This window comes from Haliotis cracherodii, unplaced genomic scaffold, assembly GCF_022045235.1.
Source record: "Haliotis cracherodii isolate W230 unplaced genomic scaffold, xgHalCrac1.p SCAF_10, whole genome shotgun sequence".
Lineage (NCBI taxonomy): Eukaryota > Metazoa > Mollusca > Gastropoda > Lepetellida > Haliotidae > Haliotis > Haliotis cracherodii.
In genome coordinates, this window is record NW_027266265.1 from 28,771,602 (window position 1) to 28,791,869 (window position 20,268).

The 20,268-nt window shown below is 42.7% G+C and overlaps 1 protein-coding gene across 2 annotated transcripts; it reads left to right on the forward strand.

Moving 5' to 3' along the window:
- The first annotated feature begins 193 nt into the window (after window positions 1–193).
- LOC139448579 (transport and Golgi organization protein 6 homolog) lies at window positions 194–19,567 on the forward strand. Of its 2 annotated transcripts, XM_071230157.1 has the most exons (17): window positions 194–350; window positions 825–1,918; window positions 3,805–3,940; window positions 5,253–5,368; window positions 5,831–5,993; window positions 6,260–6,336; window positions 7,030–7,142; window positions 7,951–8,142; window positions 8,815–8,926; window positions 9,366–9,587; window positions 12,678–12,701; window positions 13,352–13,453; window positions 14,376–14,561; window positions 15,287–15,977; window positions 17,484–17,635; window positions 18,002–18,115; window positions 18,452–19,567. In XM_071230157.1, the coding sequence occupies exons 1-17, from the start codon at window positions 263–265 to the stop codon at window positions 18,632–18,634; spliced, it is 3,765 nt and encodes a 1,254-aa protein (XP_071086258.1). In that variant the 5' UTR covers window positions 194–262; the 3' UTR covers window positions 18,635–19,567. The 2 variants fall into 2 exon arrangements, with proteins under 2 accessions (XP_071086258.1, XP_071086251.1); XM_071230150.1 differs by lacking the exon at window positions 12,678–12,701 and having other exon boundaries at window positions 13,328–13,453.
- The last annotated feature ends 701 nt before the right edge of the window (window positions 19,568–20,268 follow it).

A 20,268-nucleotide genomic window follows, 5' to 3' on the forward strand; every position in this document is an offset into this window, starting at 1 on the left:
CATCTAAAGCGGACATGGAGATATTTTCAGACGAATATCTAAACTTTATTTCCTCGTAAATGCACATTAATAAAATGTAGATGTTAGTTAATACAATTAAAAGTGATATATGAGACTACAAGACCTCAACCAAATACGCCCAGCTTTATGCCGGATGTTGCATTGCCTTCAGACGACCCCAAACGAACAAGCGCACCACAGCCAACATGTGGGACTGCGACCAAAATGTTACTGCTGAGATGTAAATAAACATCAAAAGATCATGTTATCCTGCTCTAATCAAAGCCCAAGTCTCATTTTGGAGGCTCTTCGTATTTTGACAACACCGGAAAGACAAAGTCACACAGACTGTAAGTAGTATACACAATGCCTGATCGAAAGTCTTGACCGTTAATGATAGGTACAGTATCAAGTTTGTTTATTTACGATCAGTAGGCCTACTGATCATATCGAAAGATACAATTTGTAAAAAATGTTTTGTATATATATAGGAACTAATAACTAATAGTTTAATCAAATTGAATATCGAATTATTGATGTACAAAGCATCTGAAACTGTTAAAAGAGAAGAGAAGGTTTCACGTGTTGTATTTTGCTATCAGTACAAATTGTGTACAGGAAAATATATTAACAAGAATACTGATTAATGTGTTGTTATCAGAAACAGTGTCTTATTAATTTGTTGTCATTAACAAGAGTGACTACATGTTATTGAATGCTGCAGCCAGTGATATATAACAACCACTTGTAAATAATCAAAAGAATATAATTCATTAGTGCATGTTATGAAGAAAGATTGTTAAAAAGACATAAATCTTTTTCAGCTGCTTCATCTGCAGACAATGGAGAAAACCAATTTGACCACCTGCTCCAAACTAAACTTCTGTCACTCAATAGAAATCTGCTATCTGACAAGTTCTCCTCGCTGCCATGTTTGTCAGCCCTACAGACTCAGACATCTCCGTCAGACACAGACAGGTCAGACGTCCGATGGAAGTACACGTCTGCATGTCTTCATCTTCTGTTCCTGCTGCAGAAACATCTGATTCAGGCTACCAGATATTTCCAGGAAGAGATGAAGAAGAACCCTCCATCCATGAAGACACCTCACCAAGTCCCCCCGCTTTCTCCAGATGTGCTCAGTATCGAACAGGAGAAAACAGTCTTGACCACTCTGCAGTTCATTGTCTGTCTTGGAATTTGCCCACATGTTGATAAAGGTGTCGGAATTCCTATCGAGAGGAGATCAGGATTTGGAAAGCTTCTCAGTGGCAGCAAATTGATGGAAGTATCGAGAAAAGAACGTTATTCTAGGCTGGGATTGTGTGGACGCATTTTTGCAGCCTGTTTAAATGTACCATCTTTATCAGCATTAGTTCTTTCACGACATCTCTGTGATTTTTTAGCCATTCTTCTTCAGCTGAACCACTTTACAGGGATATTTGATGGTCAGAAGCGCAATTTAAATCCTTCCCTGCGTTCTGAAAATCAGACTGTTAATGTTGAATCGAATCAAAATGACAATACCAGCAATTGTCCACCAAAGAGGACTGTGGGTGAATTATTAGATTCAACAGATTCAAATACTAGAACCAACCCTCAAATTGTTAACCCCAAGGATTCCCACATATGTCATGGAGAATCATCATCAGCTTCAGAAAGCAGAATGGCAGTAAATGAAAGCAAATGTTCAATTTCAAATGCTAAGTCAAATGCTGTGGCTGATAGCTGTCAGAAAACTGTTTCTCAAGCCGATGAATACCTGAGTCTATTACTGGGTGAGTTGAGTGTAGCGGAGACGGATCAGGAGTTTGCAGAGGCCGCCCTACAAAAGCTGATGACGAGGGTCAGTCCGGCGATGCTGGTGAGAGACTTGATGATGCTGCAGGGGGCAGCCAAACCCAGGGCAGGTGCAAAGGTCAGTATGAATAAGTGCAGGTGTCAAAAGTAGGGTGTCATGATACACTGTCCTGGTGAATTGTTTGTTTGTTGTTTTACGCCGCACTCAGCAATATTCCAGCTATATGACGGTGGTTTGTAAAAAATCGAGTCTAGGCCAGACAATCAAGTGATTGATATCATGAGCATCGATCCACGCAATTGGGATTCGATGACATGCATCAACCCAGTCAGCGAGTCTGACCACCCGATCCCGTTAGTCGCCTTTTACGACAAGCATAGTCGCCTTCCCGGTGGATTGATACATACTGCAATACTTGTGTCAATATGATACATATCATGATACTCCATTCTGTTATTTTTGTGTGAAATTATTCTGTTTCCATGTGGCCCAGCTAGCAAGAGGCTGTTGCTACATATCATTTTTTGTATTCTTGTGTGTCTTGTTAGTTTAGGCTTGTTCTGGGAATATAATGCAGTCAGATTTAGCATTTTATTTTGCTGATAACAAGTAGTAGAGATGATATGCTTACCTCAAGATATGGTTCACCTCATTTTAGAACTTACCCTATCTCACACAATGCATTTCTTCCTTTTCTTTCGATCCTGGTGAGGAAATCATGCTAGAACATGTTTCCAGCTTTAAACAAACTCACCCACACACATCCCAGCCGTAACCAAGGTTATCAACACTATCAGTGCAACAAATGTTATATTTGGGATACCACTTCTCAGTAAAGTACAGATTCTCGTACTTTTTTAGGTTGAGTCCCGTCTGGGATTTGAAACCCACACTGTCAGAGTGAGGCACCCAATTGCCAGCACACAAAGTGAGCGATCTAACATACTCAGCCACCATGGCTTCCACAAAAATGAAAGTCTGATAGCTCGTAGTCTAGATCACATACTTTGTGTACCCCTCTGACAAGTGTAAAGTGGCACGGCTCCCATGGCCGAAAGCTATGAACACACAATGCCATTTAGAAAGTGGTCAGATGCAACAAATGTTATATTTGGGATAACACTTTTTCAGTAAAGTTCAGAATCTCGTACATTTTTTGGTTGAGTCCCGTCCGGGATTCGAACCCTCACTGCTAGAGTGAGCATGGTGAGGCACCTAATCAGCCAGCACACAAAGTCAGCGATCTAACCCACTCAGCCACAGAGGTCTTACAAAATAAAAGTCTGACAACTGGTAGTCTAGATCATGTACTTTGTATACCCCTCTGACACTTGTCAAGTAATCAGACGGCGCAAGATTTGTGTGTTGGTCAGACCACTGATAGTGATGACCAAAGTGGTCAGAGGGGTACACAAAGTATGTGATCTAGACTACCCGTTGTTAGACTTTCATTTTTGTGGAAGCCTTGGTGGCTGAGTAGGTTAGATCACTATCAGTGGTCTGACCAGCACACGAATCTCGTGCTGTCTGATCACTTGACGTCCCCAGCTAACTTGTTCTCTTTCCTATTGCTTTTGTGTGGAGATGTTATTTTGTAGTACTTAGAGATGACATGCTTACCTCAAGATATGGTGCACCTCTCGTATTTGTGCAGAGTTGTGTCCCTTAGTCTGGATGGACTGATCATGGGTTTGCCACTGTTGCAATCCATGGTCTGACAGCGCTATACCAATGCTCAGGGGTTTCACTATTGTGGTAATTGTGTTAAGATCTGCATCACTCTGGGCTTCCCAGCCCCTCAGTAAGCTCTGATATGACTGAAATACTCTTTCAAAGCAGCATTAGATATGACCCACCCATCGACTCACCCATGAATGTATAGTAAGGATCTCAACCATTGTCTACATTCACTGATTCAGATGAAATAATTGTAGAAATGCCTTTAGTCATGTTGGTCATGTTGGTTTTAACTTTATTTCTCCATGGTTTTTTTCGTGACACAGTTGAAAAGTCAAGGTAAGCCTCTGCCTGTGTCTCCCCCATGGCTGAGACAAGTGTGTGGGCGCCTGATGACAGACATCTTGATGCGACCCAAGGGCCTCCTGCATGTACTGCAGGGTATGCTACCCCCTGGCCCAGGTGAGATGTCACAGACTCATACACAGGGGATTCTAGGGAGGGATTTCATTCATTACTTATGAGGGAAGACTTTGGTTTAAAATTGGATTTACGGATTTTGCTGACCCCAAAATAATGAAATGTGGAATCTTTTTTGTTATTCTGCTGAATAATTGTGCATACAGTTGGCTATATTATACCCCCAACAAGACAATCTCAACTAACACTGCTGACATATTTAGATAACTCTTTGAATTGAAAATAAATTATTTGAAATGTCCATCATGGTCATTATTATTTATTGTTTTTCAACCAACAAACCAGCTATTGCCAAAATAACAACCTGTAAACGACCAAATATATCTGACCTTACTGGCTATAAACATGATACAAGAGGACTTAGTTTGGGGGATTATGTAGCTTGAAGTGTCTGGTACTGATGGATCACTCCAAACTGGCATGTGGCATGCCTGTCATGACTCAAATTGTGCGATATGTTTTGGTTTGTGAGGTAAGGGTATCATCATGATCATGACACCCCTAGTGGACATACAGCAGTGATGTGTATTTATACTATAGTAATACTATCATCCAATTGGTCTTAACATGTTTAAAGACAATTTATCTTATGACTAGTGCATTTTATTATACGCCAGACCGAAATAGTTATACCAAGGAAGTCCGTCCAGCCATCCGTCTTCCGAGGATATGTTTTGTGTGACCTATAACTTGAAAACTATAGATTCTTTTCAAACTTGGTGAACATGTTTTATACCTACAACAGAGGTTCAGTGCGAAGTTTGATTTCATATATATGGATTTTCTGAAATATTACAGCTTTTTAAACAATTTAAACTTAGAATTTGTTTACTTAAACATTTGCGTGACCTATAACTTGAAAACTACTGCACAGAGTTTTTTTTTCAGATTTAGAACATAAGTCCAGTGCTAAGTTTGATTTTGATATGTGTATTTTCTGAAAAAATATGATGTTTTTCATGTTGTGAACTTTGAATATGTTTTTTACTTCAACATTTGTGTGACCTATGACTTGAAAACTACTTCATGGATGGGGGTTCTGTTTCTATATCAATAGGACAGGTGCAGTGCAAAGTTTGATGTCGATAAGTGGATTTTCAGAGAAAATATTGATTTCTTCATGTGTTGAACTAAGAAATATGTCATGGGGGTATCAGAGAGCCCTGCTCACTTTTTGCCTTGTTAGTATTTGTTTCACCATATTCACTGATTGTAAAAATAATTATAATTTCTAAGTAAATTTGACAATGATGAAAACATCGGCACTAAAAGAATTCCTGTTTTCAACTTGCAGCCCCATCTGGAGATTCTGTTGACTGGCAGAGAAGCCAGGCCATTGCCATGGTGATAGCACACTGTCCCATGCACACAACATCAGTGGAAGAATACTACTCACATATCTCTCCACAGGTGACTATATTAAGGATTTCTTTTGGTATGAAAATCTCTTTATAATCACATCATTTACTCCTATGTGACACCTCTCTGACAAATCCCCAGAAGAACATGTCAGGTGAACTTTCTCGTCAGCCTATCAGCATCGAGGCTTCTAAATTCTCATTATGGGTGAAGCATTCTGAGCAGCATATTTCATTTGTGTTTGGCGAAAGCGCACACAAATGGCCAGTTCTGAATGGATGTAATAAAGGAAACTTTGTCATATTGTTGTTGATATCGTAATACCTATACCCAAAAAGGAGTACCATCAAAGGAATATTTGTGTTCACATTGGTTTTCTTTTGTTAAAAATGAAATTTCTGAATCAAGGTAGTAAAGAAAAGAAGCCGAATAGTACAAAAGTCCACACATCCTTCATTTGGATTGGGCTGTCAATGTATTCATATAACTATATCTAAGTGTTTACACTCTCAGTTATTAGGTTTGCTTCATCACAATGATCCTAAAGTAACCCAGAGGTTTCTGAGGGTGATCTTGACCCTCATGAAGGAGATGACCAGTCAGCATCCATCACTCGGACAGAAGCATCTGCTGAACCCACTGTTGACCGCACTACAGCAGTGTGTGGACAGTCAAGGTGAGGGAGGTGTCACAGCCCTAGTGTGGTGTGTGTGTCTGTGTGTGCTTCTGACTCCACTACAGCAGTCTGTGTCATGGTGTATTTCAGTACTTCTTAATGTGTCTACTCATTGCCATCACTGAAAGCAGGAATATATCTGAATAGATTGGTGTGGGTGTGAGGTTCTGACTCAGTTGTTTCCAGACAAATGAAAATTAAACTGACATAATTCATTTGCCATGAGAGGATTGTTCTTTTTTAGCCTTTTTAACATTTTCCTTCAGGTACATCAGTGACTCCCTGGAAACAGGTGGTAGTGTGTGACAAGTCAATGACCCGATGTATAGGAGGTATTCACAAGGTAGGCATCACTGATACAGTAATCCAGATTGGTAACACAACAGGATTCAGTCTTGATTGTCAAGTAATGAAATAGGCTCTGTTTTAAAAAGTTCATTCTTTGAAAATCCTAGAGACATTTCTTCTCAGAAACCATGCAGTTGTACAGAGTTGCATCCCTTGGGCATGCCAGGAACCTATGATAGTGGATCGAATACCAGATTCGCCCTGATCATGTTCATTGATCTGCCCTTGTTAATGAGTTTCACAAAAGAGGCAAACTTCTGCATTGCTTGAGGATTTCCTCCCACATCAAGTGAGTGAGTGAGTTTAGTTTTACGTCGCTTTTAGCAATATTCCAGCAATATCACGGCGGGGGACACCAGAAATGGACTTCACACATTGTACCCATGTCAGGATTCGAACCCGGGTCTTCGGCGAGATGAGCGAACACTTTAACCACTAGGCTACCCGACCACCCCCCACATCAAGACATAAACTACGGTTTTAATGAACTCGAAGGACCACTGATGTTCGTTCGTAATAACCATAGTACGTTATAAGAATAATACAGCATATGTGCAACAAATGGCCAGGACTAAAAAATAAGTTTGTTATAAGCGTGTTTGTTATAAACGTAGTTTACTGTAATGATATAACTCAAGTACTGTTCAAAGTGGCATTAAACCAAACTGATTCACTATATTTTTTGCAGCTGTATGTGATCAGCACTGAAGCCAGGGGCTGTTTATGGCCAGCCCTCCGTCGTTATGTTGCGGTTCTCTTCCAGCTGTACTGCAGCAGCAAGGAGGGCGTGTCGCACGTCAGGTGGGTACACAGGGGACACATTCTCTTGGTCAGGAGGGCGTCTGTGAATTATAATCTTCCCACTCTTGGATCTGTGCTATCATCATTCCACAGAGCAGGTGCCCTGTAGCCAGGGTTTGACAACTAAAGATGTTGTTTGGGTTGTTACAATGTTTAACCTGGTTGGTTGTGTGTCATCTGATCTTGATCCTGTGGATTGTTGTTCATGCTATCAGTCACTTGTTTATCTGGCTCAGTCTCAATAACATACAGGCCCCCTCATGATATTTCTGACTTCATAAAATATTGACAAATCTGAGACCTGGATTTCTCTGCTGTGATGTTGCAGTAGTGTTGATGTGATGTTGCTGTGATGTTGCCATGATGTTGGTGTAGTGTTGATGTGATGTTGCTGTAATGTTGTAATGTTGCTGAGATGTTCCGTGATGTTGGTGTGATGTTGGTGTGATGTTGCTGTAATGTTGATGTGATGTTGCTGTAATGTTGTAATGTTGCTGAGATGTTCCGTGATGTTGGTGTGATGTTGCTGTAATGTTGGTGTGATGTTGATGTGATGTTGCTGTAATGTTGTAATGTTGCTGAGATGTTCCGTGATGTTGCTGTAATGTTGGTGTGATGTTGATGTGATGTTGCCGTGGTATTGCTGTAATGTTTCTGTGATGTTGCTGTCATGTTGCTGTCATGTTCCATGATATTGCTGTATCGTTGCTGTAATGTTGCTGTGATGTTCCATGATGTGGCTGTAATGTTGTGATGTTGCTGTAATGTTGCAGACAATGGTGTAACCCCAGTCTGTCCTTTGTTCAAGGTCATCGTGTGAAGACATTCTCATCACCTTCCTCAAGCAGCCTGAACCAGATGTTTCCCTGGACTTTCTTTGGTTGCTGGCCACTGGTGTCCATGGTAACAGTGTGAAGGATGTATCCCAGTGTCCCGCTCAGTTGGTGTTTCGGCCCGGAGACAGTGGTGGGCTATGTGCTGTTATAGCCTCTTCCGACAGGTGAAGTGAAGGGTCAACTAATCTTCTTATACTGTCGGTTTGCATAGCAAGCTAAGCGCTTTTGTCCTGACAGATTGCAGTTAAACACATGTGGTACAAATCTGTTCCATATCCCCTAGTCCGTCACTTTTTTATATTCAATACTGAGAACCAGACAATGCTATGTTTAGTGTTGTCTAATTGCAGCCAGTGAGAATTAGGGTGTAGACAGGAGCCCAGTCTTTAGTGTGTAGGACTGAGGGCTTATTCAAAATACACTAATGATACACATGTGCAGTGAGGAAGACAGTATATATGTAGTGTAACATTCTACTTGTGTTGTGACAGTGGTGAGGAAGACAGTATATATGAAGTGTAAAAGTCTACTTGTGTTGTGACAGTGGTGAGGAAGACAGTATATCAGGTATATATGTTGTGTAACATTCTACTTGTTTTGTGACAGTGGTGAGGAAGACAGTATATATGAAGTGTAAAAGTCTACTTGTGTTGTGACAGTGGTGAGGAAGACAGTATATCAGGTATATATGTTGTGTAACATTCTACTTGTGTTGTGACAGTGGTGAGGATGACAGTATATATGAAGTGTAAAAGTCTACTTGTGTTGTGACAGTGGTGAGGAAGACAGTATATCAGGTATATATGTTGTGTAACATTCTACTTGTTTTGTGACAGTGGTGAGGAAGACAGTATCTGTGTGGAGACTCGGGTGCGCTGTCTAGTGGAGCTGGTGAAGCACCTACAAGACAACAGTGTCACAGGGGACTTCTTCATCAAGCTGCTCCAGGTACAGGAAGCTACATTTGCTGATCTACTAAGTACAAATCATTCTTGAAATTTTAGAGCTTCAACATATAATGACGATAATTTATCATGACATTTGCTGCTTTTAGCAACATTCCAGCAATATAACAGCAGGTGACAACAATATATATATTCATATGTGTAACTAATGGGTAAGTATTTGAGTAAATTTTGTTTTCAAAATTGTCACTTACATTGCAAAGATGCTCCCATTGTCCAGTGCCTGTTAATTATGAAATCCTGCTTTTCGAATACATTCTGCTGGGAATGTCTCCCTACATAGAAAGGGACAATAGTCCCACCCATTATTTGTTAGTCAGCATAATTTCAGTGAAAACAGAATCATTAATTAATGAGGTTTCACAATATGATAACCATAATTTCTTTTGGTAGTTATGCATGATATGTTGTCTTGTTCATAGGAGCTAACCATGATGGTGTCATCTCAAACTGATGATGAAGACACAATTTCTGTCTCCTCCTCTGAGCCAGGGAAAGAGTTGTTAATGCTGGAGCTTCAAGATACACAGGAAGTGGAACTCTTCAATAGAAGGCTGATTGTGCTGAACCTTCTTGCCTCCATGTGTGAAGAGCTGGGACCGTCCTGTCTGAAAAAAACACAACACATTCTAGCATTTGTCAGAGTAAGTTGTTGTATAGCATGGCCTTACTTGTCCACACAACACTGATCTTTGAACACACTCAGTACCCCTTAACTTTGTTTCCCCCACTACATCACTAATCGCTGTGTTACGTGTAATTTGTCATGCTTCCTTGGGCGTGACATCATCAAACTGTGGGTTAAGATTATGTGCACATTTTCCTATTTTACAGCAATACTTAAATAATGTATGTAAAATCATGACAGACATCATAGATCTCAGATTGTATGTATTTAGACCAATTTATGCTTCTGGTTTTCAACGTCATTCTGGGATGCAGTTTTTGGGAAAAATTGCTTTCTCATATATAATGCTCAGTTAGAAACTGCATCGTATACCTTCATATGAAAAAACAAATGTGCAGAAGACAATATTGGCAGCATTGTACTTTGAAAGTTTGTTGGATACTTCCATATTTCATAATTGTTGGATGTGTCACCTCTGAGATATTTAGGAGATAAGCCTATCATATCTTCAAATTTGAGCTAGTCTTATTGTAGATTAGATACCTCTTTTTTTTATTTGGAACTGAGAGTTTCAAACTTATGAGTTCAGATATGTTGAAATGTATCAATGACATCAAGCAGCATAGTCAGAATCAAGCATTTCCTCGGTGTCATGGTAGAATGCTCCTGTATCCTGCCCACTCTCCATTGTGATGGATGCAGGCTGCACTGGAGCGAGGTGTGGAGGTGTGAAGGTGTGTGGAGTTTAGTTATCACATGTCTGGTTGCAGGCTACACTGGAGCGAGGTGTGGAGGTGTGTGGAGTTTAGTTATCACATGTCTGGTTGCAGGCTACACTGGAGCGAGATGTGGAGGTGTGTGGAGTGTAGTTATCACATGTCTGGTTGCAGGCTACACTGGAGTGAGGTGTGGAGGTGTGTGGAGTTTAGTTATTACATGTCTGGTTGCAGGCTACCCTGGACCGAGGTGTGGAGGTGTGTGGAGTTTAGTTATCACATGTCTGGTTGCAGGCTACCCTGGAGCGAGGTGTGAAGGTGTGTGGAGTTTAGTTATTACATGTCTGGTTGCAGGCTACACTGGAGCGAGGTGTGGAGGTGTGTGGAGTGTAGTTATCACATGTCTGGTTGCAGGATACCCTGGACCGAGGTGTGGAGGTGTGTGGAGTTTAGTTATCACATGTCTGGTTGCAGGATACCCTGGACCGAGGTGTGGAGGTGTGTGGAGTTTAGTTATCACATGTCTGGTTGCAGGCTACACTGGAGTGAGGTGTGGAGGTGTGTGGAGTTTAGTTATTACATGTCTGGTTGCAGGCTACCCTGGACCGAGGTGTGGAGGTGTGTGGAGTTTAGTTATCACATGTCTGGTTGCAGGCTACACTGGAGTGAGGTGTGGAGGTGTGTGGAGTTTAGTTATTACATGTCTGGTTGCAGGCTACACTGGAGCGAGGTGTGGAGGTGTGTGGAGTGTAGTTATCACATGTCTGGTTGCAGGCTACCCTGGAGCGAGGTGTGGAGGTGTGTGGTTTAGTTATCACATGTCTTGTTGCAGGCTACACTGGAGCGAGGTGTGGAGATGTGAGGAGTTTACTTATCACATGTCTGGTTGCAGGCTATACTGTAGTGAGGTGTGGAGGTGTGTGGTGTTTAGTTATCACATGTCTGGTTGCAGGCTTAACTGGAGTGAGGTGTGGAGGTGTGTGGAGTTTAGTTATCACATGTCTGGTTGCCGGCTACCCTGGAGTGAGGTGTGGAGGTGTTTGGAGTTTAGTTATCACATGTCTGGTTGCAGGCTACCCTGGACCGAGGTGTGGAGGTGTGTGGAGTTTAGTTATCACATGTCTGGTTGCAGGATACCCTGGACCGAGATGTGGAGGTGTGTGGAGTTTAGTTATCACATGTCAGGTTGCAGGATACCCTGGACCGAGGTGTGGAGGTGTGTGGAGTTTAGTTATCACATGTCTGGTTGCAGGCTACACTGGAGCGAGGTGTGGAGGTGTGTGGAGTTTAGTTATTACATGTCTGGTTGCAGGCTACACTGGAGCGAGGTGTGGAGGTGTGTGGAGTGTAGTTATCACATGTCTGGTTGCAGGCTACCCTGGAGCGAGGTGTGGAGGTGTGTGGTTTAGTTATCACATGTCTTGTTGCAGGCTACACTGGAGCGAGGTGTGGAGATGTGAGGAGTTTACTTATCACATGTCTGGTTGCAGGCTATACTGTAGTGAGGTGTGGAGGTGTGTGGTGTTTAGTTATCACATGTCTGGTTGCAGGCTTAACTGGAGTGAGGTGTGGAGGTGTGTGGAGTTTAGTTATCACATGTCTGGTTGCCGGCTACCCTGGAGTGAGGTGTGGAGGTGTTTGGAGTTTAGTTATCACATGTCTGGTTGCAGGCTACCCTGGACCGAGGTGTGGAGGTGTGTGGAGTTTAGTTATCACATGTCTGGTTGCAGGATACCCTGGACCGAGATGTGGAGGTGTGTGGAGTTTAGTTATCACATGTCAGGTTGCAGGATACCCTGGACCGAGGTGTGGAGGTGTGTGGAGTTTAGTTATCACATGTCTGGTTGCAGGCTACACTGGAGCGAGGTGTGGAGGTGTGTGGAGTTTAGTTATTACATGTCTGGTTGCAGGCTACACTGGAGCGAGGTGTGGAGGTGTGTGGAGTTTAGTTATTACATGTCTGGTTGCAGGCTACACTGGAGCGAGGTGTGGAGGTGTGTGGAGTGTAGTTATCACATGTCTGGTTGCTGGATACCCTGGACCGAGGTGTGGAGGTGTGTGGAGTTTAGTTATCACATGTCTGGTTGCAGGATACCCTGGACCGAGGTGTGGAGGTGTGTGGAGTTTAGTTATCACATGTCTGGTTGCAGGCTACACTGGAGTGAGGTGTGGAGGTGTGTGGAGTTTAGTTATTACATGTCTGGTTGCAGGCTACCCTGGACCGAGGTGTGGAGGTGTGTGGAGTTTAGTTATCACATGTCTGGTTGCAGGCTACACTGGAGTGAGGTGTGGAGGTGTGTGGAGTTTAGTTATTACATGTCTGGTTGCAGGCTACACTGGAGCGAGGTGTGGAGGTGTGTGGAGTGTAGTTATCACATGTCTGGTTGCAGGCTACCCTGGAGCGAGGTGTGGAGGTGTGTGGTTTAGTTATCACATGTCTTGTTGCAGGCTACACTGGAGCGAGGTGTGGAGATGTGAGGAGTTTACTTATCACATGTCTGGTTGCAGGCTATACTGTAGTGAGGTGTGGAGGTGTGTGGAGTTTAGTTATCACATGTCTGGTTGCAGGCTTAACTGGAGTGAGGTGTGGAGGTGTGTGGAGTTATGTTATCACATGTCTGGTTGCAGGCTACACTGGAGCGAGGTGTGGAGGTGTGTGGTTTAGTTATCACATGTCTGGTTGCAGGCTACACTGGAGCGAGGTGTGGAGGTGTGTGGTTTAGTTATCACATGTCTGGTTGCAGGCTACACTAAAGCGAGGTGTGGAGGTGTGTGGGGTTTAGTTATCACATGTCTGGTTGCAGGCTACACTGGAGCGAGGTGTGGAGGTGTGTGGTTTAGTTATCACATGTCTGGCTGCAGGCTACACTGGAGCGAGGTGTGGAGGTGTGTGGTTTAGTTATCACATGTCTGGTTGCAGGCTACACTGGAGTGAGGTGTGGAGGTGTGTGGAGTTTAGTTATCACATGTCTGGTTGCAGGCTACACTGGAGTGAGGTGTGGAGGTGTGTGGAGTTTAGTTATCACATGTCTGGTTGCAGGCTACACTGGAGCGAGGTGTAGAGGTGTGTCGGGCCACCACGGAGGAGCTGACCGGGCTGTTTGAGTCGGAGACACTGAGTATGGCTATGGGGCTGCTGACGGCTGTCATGGGAGGAGCTGTGCAGGTAGGCCACTCTGTTGGTTGTACAAATAAATCTGACTGACTTTCATCCAATTTCATTATTTAATAATCAGACCTTAGATCTCACTACCACCTAACAAAGATCTGAGGACAGTCTGTTACGGATCACGTCAGAACGACTTTCCACCAACTTTGACCGACCAATGAAATGACTAACAAGAAGTCAACATTAGCCAATCAGAAAGCAGCTTTCTTGAGCTATACAACACTAGTTTCAAACTGGCGACTTCCATTTGAGACTATGCTTGAAAAATATGTTGACAAAGTTCTCAATTAAATTTTTGAAAAGTGAACAAAAGTACATTCTTGAATGTCTAATAGACTGCTTAAATTGTAGGGCAGCTACGCAATGTTTATCCCTTTGAAGCGAGGGATAGACAATGATTTTGACGGAATCGGTTGTACATTTGGAATGCCCCATGTTAACCTTTTTAAGGTTGCCTGATTAGAAAACACATTCCAACTGTCACTTTCCTGATCTGGTTTGCAATGTTCTGATTGGTCAGATGAAAGGTCCTTCTGATGTGACCTGTAAAAGGATGTCCTCAGATCTTTGTTTTGCGGTAGCAAGAACTCAGATCTGATTTTAATGAAATTCTTTTTTTTATGAATTTGTAAATTATTTAGAGATTTGTCGTTTATTTTTCGCGAGGCATAAAAAATGTTACATAAAATTCGGGGGTTGGCAAAATATGATAGAGTCCTGAAACCAATATGCATGGAAATAAAAAATGGATGCAAATACTTTCCGTTGTCCTTGTGATGCAAAAGAGTTTGATTGTTTGAATGATTGAACTAATATTATTAAAGCCTGTATGTAAGATATGATTTTTCTGTTTGGCTAAGACAGTGTTCATGAAATATTGTCCTGGGCATTAAGCACACATCTGTCAATTCTGCAACAGGTTGATGAGGCTGACAGACAGACGATGCAGGAGTTGTTGCCCCTACTTGATGGGATCAGACAGGAACATGCGTCAGACGAAGTGAGAGAAATGGCAGATGATATTCGTATTGCCATAGCAACAAGAGGAGCAGTATGGTCAGAGCTGATGAAGAGCAAGGGAGATTTGAAGAAGCCAACATCACAGGTAACAGAATAAGCTTTACAATGCAGCAGCAGAGGTAGAATTACAGTCTCTGATAGGCTCATGGGATCTACCTTTGGGATTCTGGGTTAGAATTGGTCAACCTTGTTGTACGATGGGACTGAATGGATTGAGTGGTAGGACTCAGTGACTTAGTTGATAGCGTGCCAACGTACCCTGCTGTTGTGGATTGTTGCTTTAATAATAATCAGTGGATCGTCTGGTCCAGATTTGATTAGTTACTGGCCTTTGTCATATAGCTGGAATATTGGTGTGTGCTGCATTAAACAACACACACTGCAAGAGAAGCACCTGACCCTTTTCAAGAAAGACAACTTACTGAATTAGAAATCAGTGACAGTTGTCTATGCTGCTTTAAAAACATTAATTAGATATGGTGATTAAATGAGTAATGTTTCTCACTTAATGAAACCAAGACCTCACCTGCAGAAAAAACACTTGGTATGAGTGTTTTGTATACATTAAAGCTATTTTGCCCCAAAATAATTAAAACTGATCTCAAAAGAGTGTATGCGAATATGCACATGACCCATCTTCTTGCACTTTTCTAACAAATCCAATAATGTAACTTAAGTGCTTGATAAGTACTGGTGTTAGGCTCTGTGTTTGAAAAGCTCTAGTATCAATTTGTTGGATGAAGCCATTGTGTTAATTATATACCATGCAGTAACATTTAGTTGACATTCATGTGTCTGCTTGTACTTTAGGCAAAAGATACAGATGCCGCCAAGAAGAAGGTCACTGTCAGTAAACCTAAGAAACCATTGATAGAAGTCCTTTCAGAGACATCAAACGAAACTTTGCATGAGGCCAACAACTGTCAAGAAAGAAATATAAGTCCTCAAATGACCAGACACAATAATGAGGTCGATCACAAGCCAAGCCTTGAAACGCAGACAGGGCACACGAGTTCAGGAGTTCCACAAGAAGGAACAGCTCCACCTTACTCTGCATCATCTGAGCATCAACTCATGTCCTCTCCCCCGGAGGAAGACTCCCCTCATGCAGGTGGGAGAGGAGACTCTCCTGAAGCAGGTGCAGAAGCAGGCTCTCCTTGCCCGAGTGGAGAACTAGAACAAGCCTTCAAGGAGTTATGTGACCCCGAGATCCCTGTCCGAGGTCATGGTTTGCTGCGTCTGACTCACCTCATACAGACTAAGGATTCCTCAGCTTTGTCTCGTCTGGAGACCTTGGTCAAGATATTTGAGGAGAATTTACAACATCAAGATTCCTATCTTTATCTAGCATCGGTTAACGGACTGGCTGCCCTCACTGACCGATACCCAGATGTGGTGGTGCCAAGACTTGCCAAGGAGTTTGCAGAGACTGGCCCTCAGAAGTCGGCAGAGCTAAGGATGAAACTTGGAGAAAGTTTAGTTAAGGCAGCAAGAAATTTAGGTATATTCATTATAAAGGACATTTTGATGGTTACATTGCAATGCAATCATCATTAGATGCCTGTTTTCATGTTGCACTTGTGTTACATGTACGGATTCAGTGGTAGTGTGTTCAGTCCATTACATAGATTTGTTAAGTGGAGTGTTTAAACTAAAATCTTTCTGTCTATTTGGTACATTATTAGTTAAAACTTCCACATGTATGTCAGATTCCTGATAGGACTCACATCCTTGGTAGCACTCACATCCTTTGTTGTACATGTACACAGATGAATGGTAAGACCCAGATCAATGGTAAGATTAAGGTAAATGGTAGGACCCAGATCCATGGTAGGACTCAGATCTATGGTAGGACCCAGATCCATCGTAGGACTCAGATCCATGGTAGAACTCAGATCTATGATAGGACTAAGGTCCATGGTAGGACCCAGGTCCATGGTAGGACTCACATCAATAGTAGGACTCAGATCCATGGTAGGACCCAGATCCGTTGTAGGACTCAGATCCATGGTAGGACTCAGATCTATGATAGGACTAAGGTCCATGGTAGGACTCAGATCCATGGTAGGACTCAGATCCATGGTAGGACTCAGATCCATGGTAGGACTCAGATCTATGGTAGGACTAAGGTCAATGGTAGGAACCAGATCCATGGTAGGACTCATATCCATGGTAGGACTCAGATCTATGGTAGGACTCAGGTCCATGGTGGGATTCTGATCCATGGTAGTACTCAGATCCATGGTAGTACTCATATCTATGGTAGGACTAAGGTCAATGGTAGGACCCAGATCCATGGTAGGACTCAGATCTATGGTAGGACTAAGGTCAATTTAGGAACCAGATTCATGGTAGGACTCATATCTATGGTAGGACTAAGGTCAATGGTAGGACCCAGATCCATGGTAGGACTCAGATCTATGGTAGGACAGATCCATGGTAGGACTCACATCAATAGTAGGACCCAGATCCATGGTAGGACTCCGATCCATGGTAGGACTCAGGTCCATGGTAGGACTCACATCAATAGTAGGACTCAGATCCATGGTAGGACTCAGGTCTATGGTAGGACTCACATCAATAGTAGAACCCAGATCCATGGTTAGACTCAGATCCATGGTATAACTCAGGTCCATGGTAGGACTCAGGTCCATGGTAGGACTCACATCAATAGTTGGACCCAGATCCATGGTAGGACCAGGATCCATAGTAGGACTCAGATCCATGGTAGGACTCAGATCCATGGTAGACTCAGGTCAATGGTAGGACTCAGGTCCATAGTAGGACTCAGATCCATGGTAGACTCAGGTCAATGGTAGGACAGATCCATGGTAGGGTAGGACTCAGATCCATGGTAGGACTCAGGTCCATGGTCGGACTCAGGTCCATGGTAGGACTCAGATCAATGGTAGGACCTAGATTTGTGAAATCCATGTTAGATCTGTGATTGGACTGCGATCTATCAATACTATGCTATTAATATGTAACCATTTCTTTCCTGAAACAGGTGACATGATCCCCAAATATCGAGAACTGCTACTCGCTGCTGTTTTGTCCGGAGCTAGGAGTGATGACGCCTTGGTCCGTGCCAGCAGTTTGTCCAATCTGGCCGAGATGTGCAAGCTGCTGAGGTTCTCCCTCGGAAATGTGCTTCACGAGGTATACACCAGTGCCTCATTGCCTTTGTTGGGGAAAAAATTAGTTGCTCTTTTAGGCTGTGTTTGAGAACAGTATTTCCATTTTTTGTTCGAAAAAAAGTCTTGCAATAGTGTGAGATTCCATAAGTATCAAATATCAAATTTAATGTAAGATTAACAAAATTGTTAATTGCTGGATGCCGTAAAAAATTGTATCGACAAACAACAGTGCCTGAAAGCAGTAGTCACTAAAAAATAATCCACTCTATTAGAGTCCATTTATGGTCAGTCTGTATTAATTACCAAAGCCTATTCCTGAAAGTTGTTGTTTATGTAGATGTCTTCTATGAAGGGGCCACTGTTCTAATACCTTCCCTCCCACCACTAGGTGTTTGAGTGCTGCTCCAGCATCGTGAAGACTGACCTGGACCCTGAGGTCAGGAAGGCGTCCATCTTGACAATAACCCAGTTGCTGCAGGGTTTGGGAGCTGATGCACCCAAGGTGAGTGTTCTTTCCTAACGGTTCTAATGTTGCCATGGAAACATCAACATTGATGTAGGGCATTTTGTGTTCTGATCCAAATGTCTTGCCTTGACAAGCACATGAAGCACTTTCATTTGGTTAACATCTTCCAACCATAGTTAGCTCCAACATTTTACAGATTTATGTAGCTTAAAGCAACTGAAGGAAAGGAGTGTTTGGGACTCTTCTCCCGAATTCCATCATATATCTGTTGATAGTGTTTTGTAATGCTTGTGTTTATGTTCTAGACATTGCAACTGAATTCATTTCTTTTTTGTTTGACACTACTCTTGATCATTCTCTGTCCATCTGCAGTTTCTGGGGAGTGTGCTGCGAGACCTGTATCGGCTGCTGAAGCTGGTCCAGGCCTCTGATGGGGATGCAATGGTGCGCACTCACGCCCTGCTGGCTCTCAACGAGCTGGACGTGATCATGAGGGCAGCACTCTTTCCTCAACAGAAACTGGAGAAGAAGATTACAATCCTGCATCCAGAGTGATGACACATGTGGAGCCAAGACAGACTGATGATACATGTGGAGCCAGGACAGACTGGTGACACACATGGAGCCAGGACAGACTGATGGCACATGTGGAAACCAGGACAGACTGATGACACATGGAGCCAGGACAGACTGGTGACACACATGGAGCCAGGACAGACTGATGGCACATGTGGAAACCAGGACAGACTGATGACACATGGAGCCAGGACAGACTGATGACACATGTGGAAACCAGGACAGACTGATGACACATGTGGAAACCAGGACAGACTGATGACACATGTGGAGCCAGAACAGACTGATGACACATGTGGAGCCAAGACAGACTGATGACACATGTGGAGCCAAGACAGGCTGATGGCACATGTGGAGCTAAGACAGACTGATGACACATGTGGAGCCAGGACAGACTGATGACATATGGAGCCAGGACAGCCTGATGACACATGTGGAGCCAGGACAGCCTGGTGACACATGTGGAGCCAGAACAGACTGATGACACATGTGGAAACCAGGACAGACTGGTGACACATGTGGAGCCAGAACAGACTGGTGACACATGTGGAGCCAGGGCAGACTGGTGACACATGTGGAGCCAGGACAGACACATGACATATGTGGAGCCATATTTGCTGTAAGAGGCGAACAGTGGGATTGGGTGGTCAGACTCGCTGACTTGGTTGATGCATGTCATTTTATCCAAATTGCATATATCGATGCTCATGATGTTAATCACTGGATTGTCTGTCCAGACTTGATTATTTACCCGCGTTTCATCATTCCAGATGACATTGGACTTTCTTGGTTCCGATTGTCAGTCACTGGTTACAACCAGTTACAGGCTACCGTCACATTGCTGGAAAATTGTTTATTTTTGAGTGTGCCATTAAACACCAAACTAACCAACCATCAACGTCAAGGGATTTAGGTTCGGATATACCTATCTCTCTCATGCTGTAACATGTCGTAAATAAATATTCAAGATTATCTTATTTCGCCAGGTCTGTTTTTCTTGTTTTCTGAGGAAAACACTATTTTTGACAATAATTGTCTGACATATCAAACAGATCCTTATGTGGCACCTGTTACTATTTGCGGATTTGGGGCATTTTTATTTTTCTCGATTTCCATGGAAACAATTTGGGATTAGTCTCAAAAAGGAGTGGTAGATTTCATTTCTGAAGCAGAACTCAAAAATCATACAATATCTTTCAACATAACTTGGCAAATATATCAAACAGATCCTGAAGTGGTGCCTTTTGCTATCTGCAGAGTTTTTTTGCGATTTCCTTGGAAACAATTTGGACTTGATCTCTAACGTGGGTGGTGGATAGCTCAATAACAACTCTTTTATACGGACAGACAGATTAAATAGACATTCTCTCATCAAGTTGAACTTAAAGCAAAAATCAGATGATTTGTTTTTTCAGTTTATGGGGCCTGGGGGGATCTTTATATTCTGATGACTCTTGTTTTAATCTGAACTCAATCTTTTCGAATTTTGTTGTTTTTTCACCATCTTCATATTTTAACCATGAATATATGTTAAACAACCATGCTAGTCTCAGTTTAGAATAACAAATATAGCAGTTCACCCAACCGAACCCACCAAAAGGACAAGACAAACA

Excerpts from the sequence above, each read along its gene's own strand:
- LOC139448579 (XM_071230157.1), top strand. The coding sequence starts at position 263 with ATGTTATCCTGCTCTAATCAAAGCCCAAGTCTCATTTTGGAGGCTCTT. Across the intron at positions 5,369-5,830 it reads ACTCACATATCTCTCCACAG|TTATTAGGTTTGCTTCATCA; the intron begins GTGACTATATTA and ends TTACACTCTCAG. Across the intron at positions 8,927-9,365 it reads TCTTCATCAAGCTGCTCCAG|GAGCTAACCATGATGGTGTC; the intron begins GTACAGGAAGCT and ends TCTTGTTCATAG.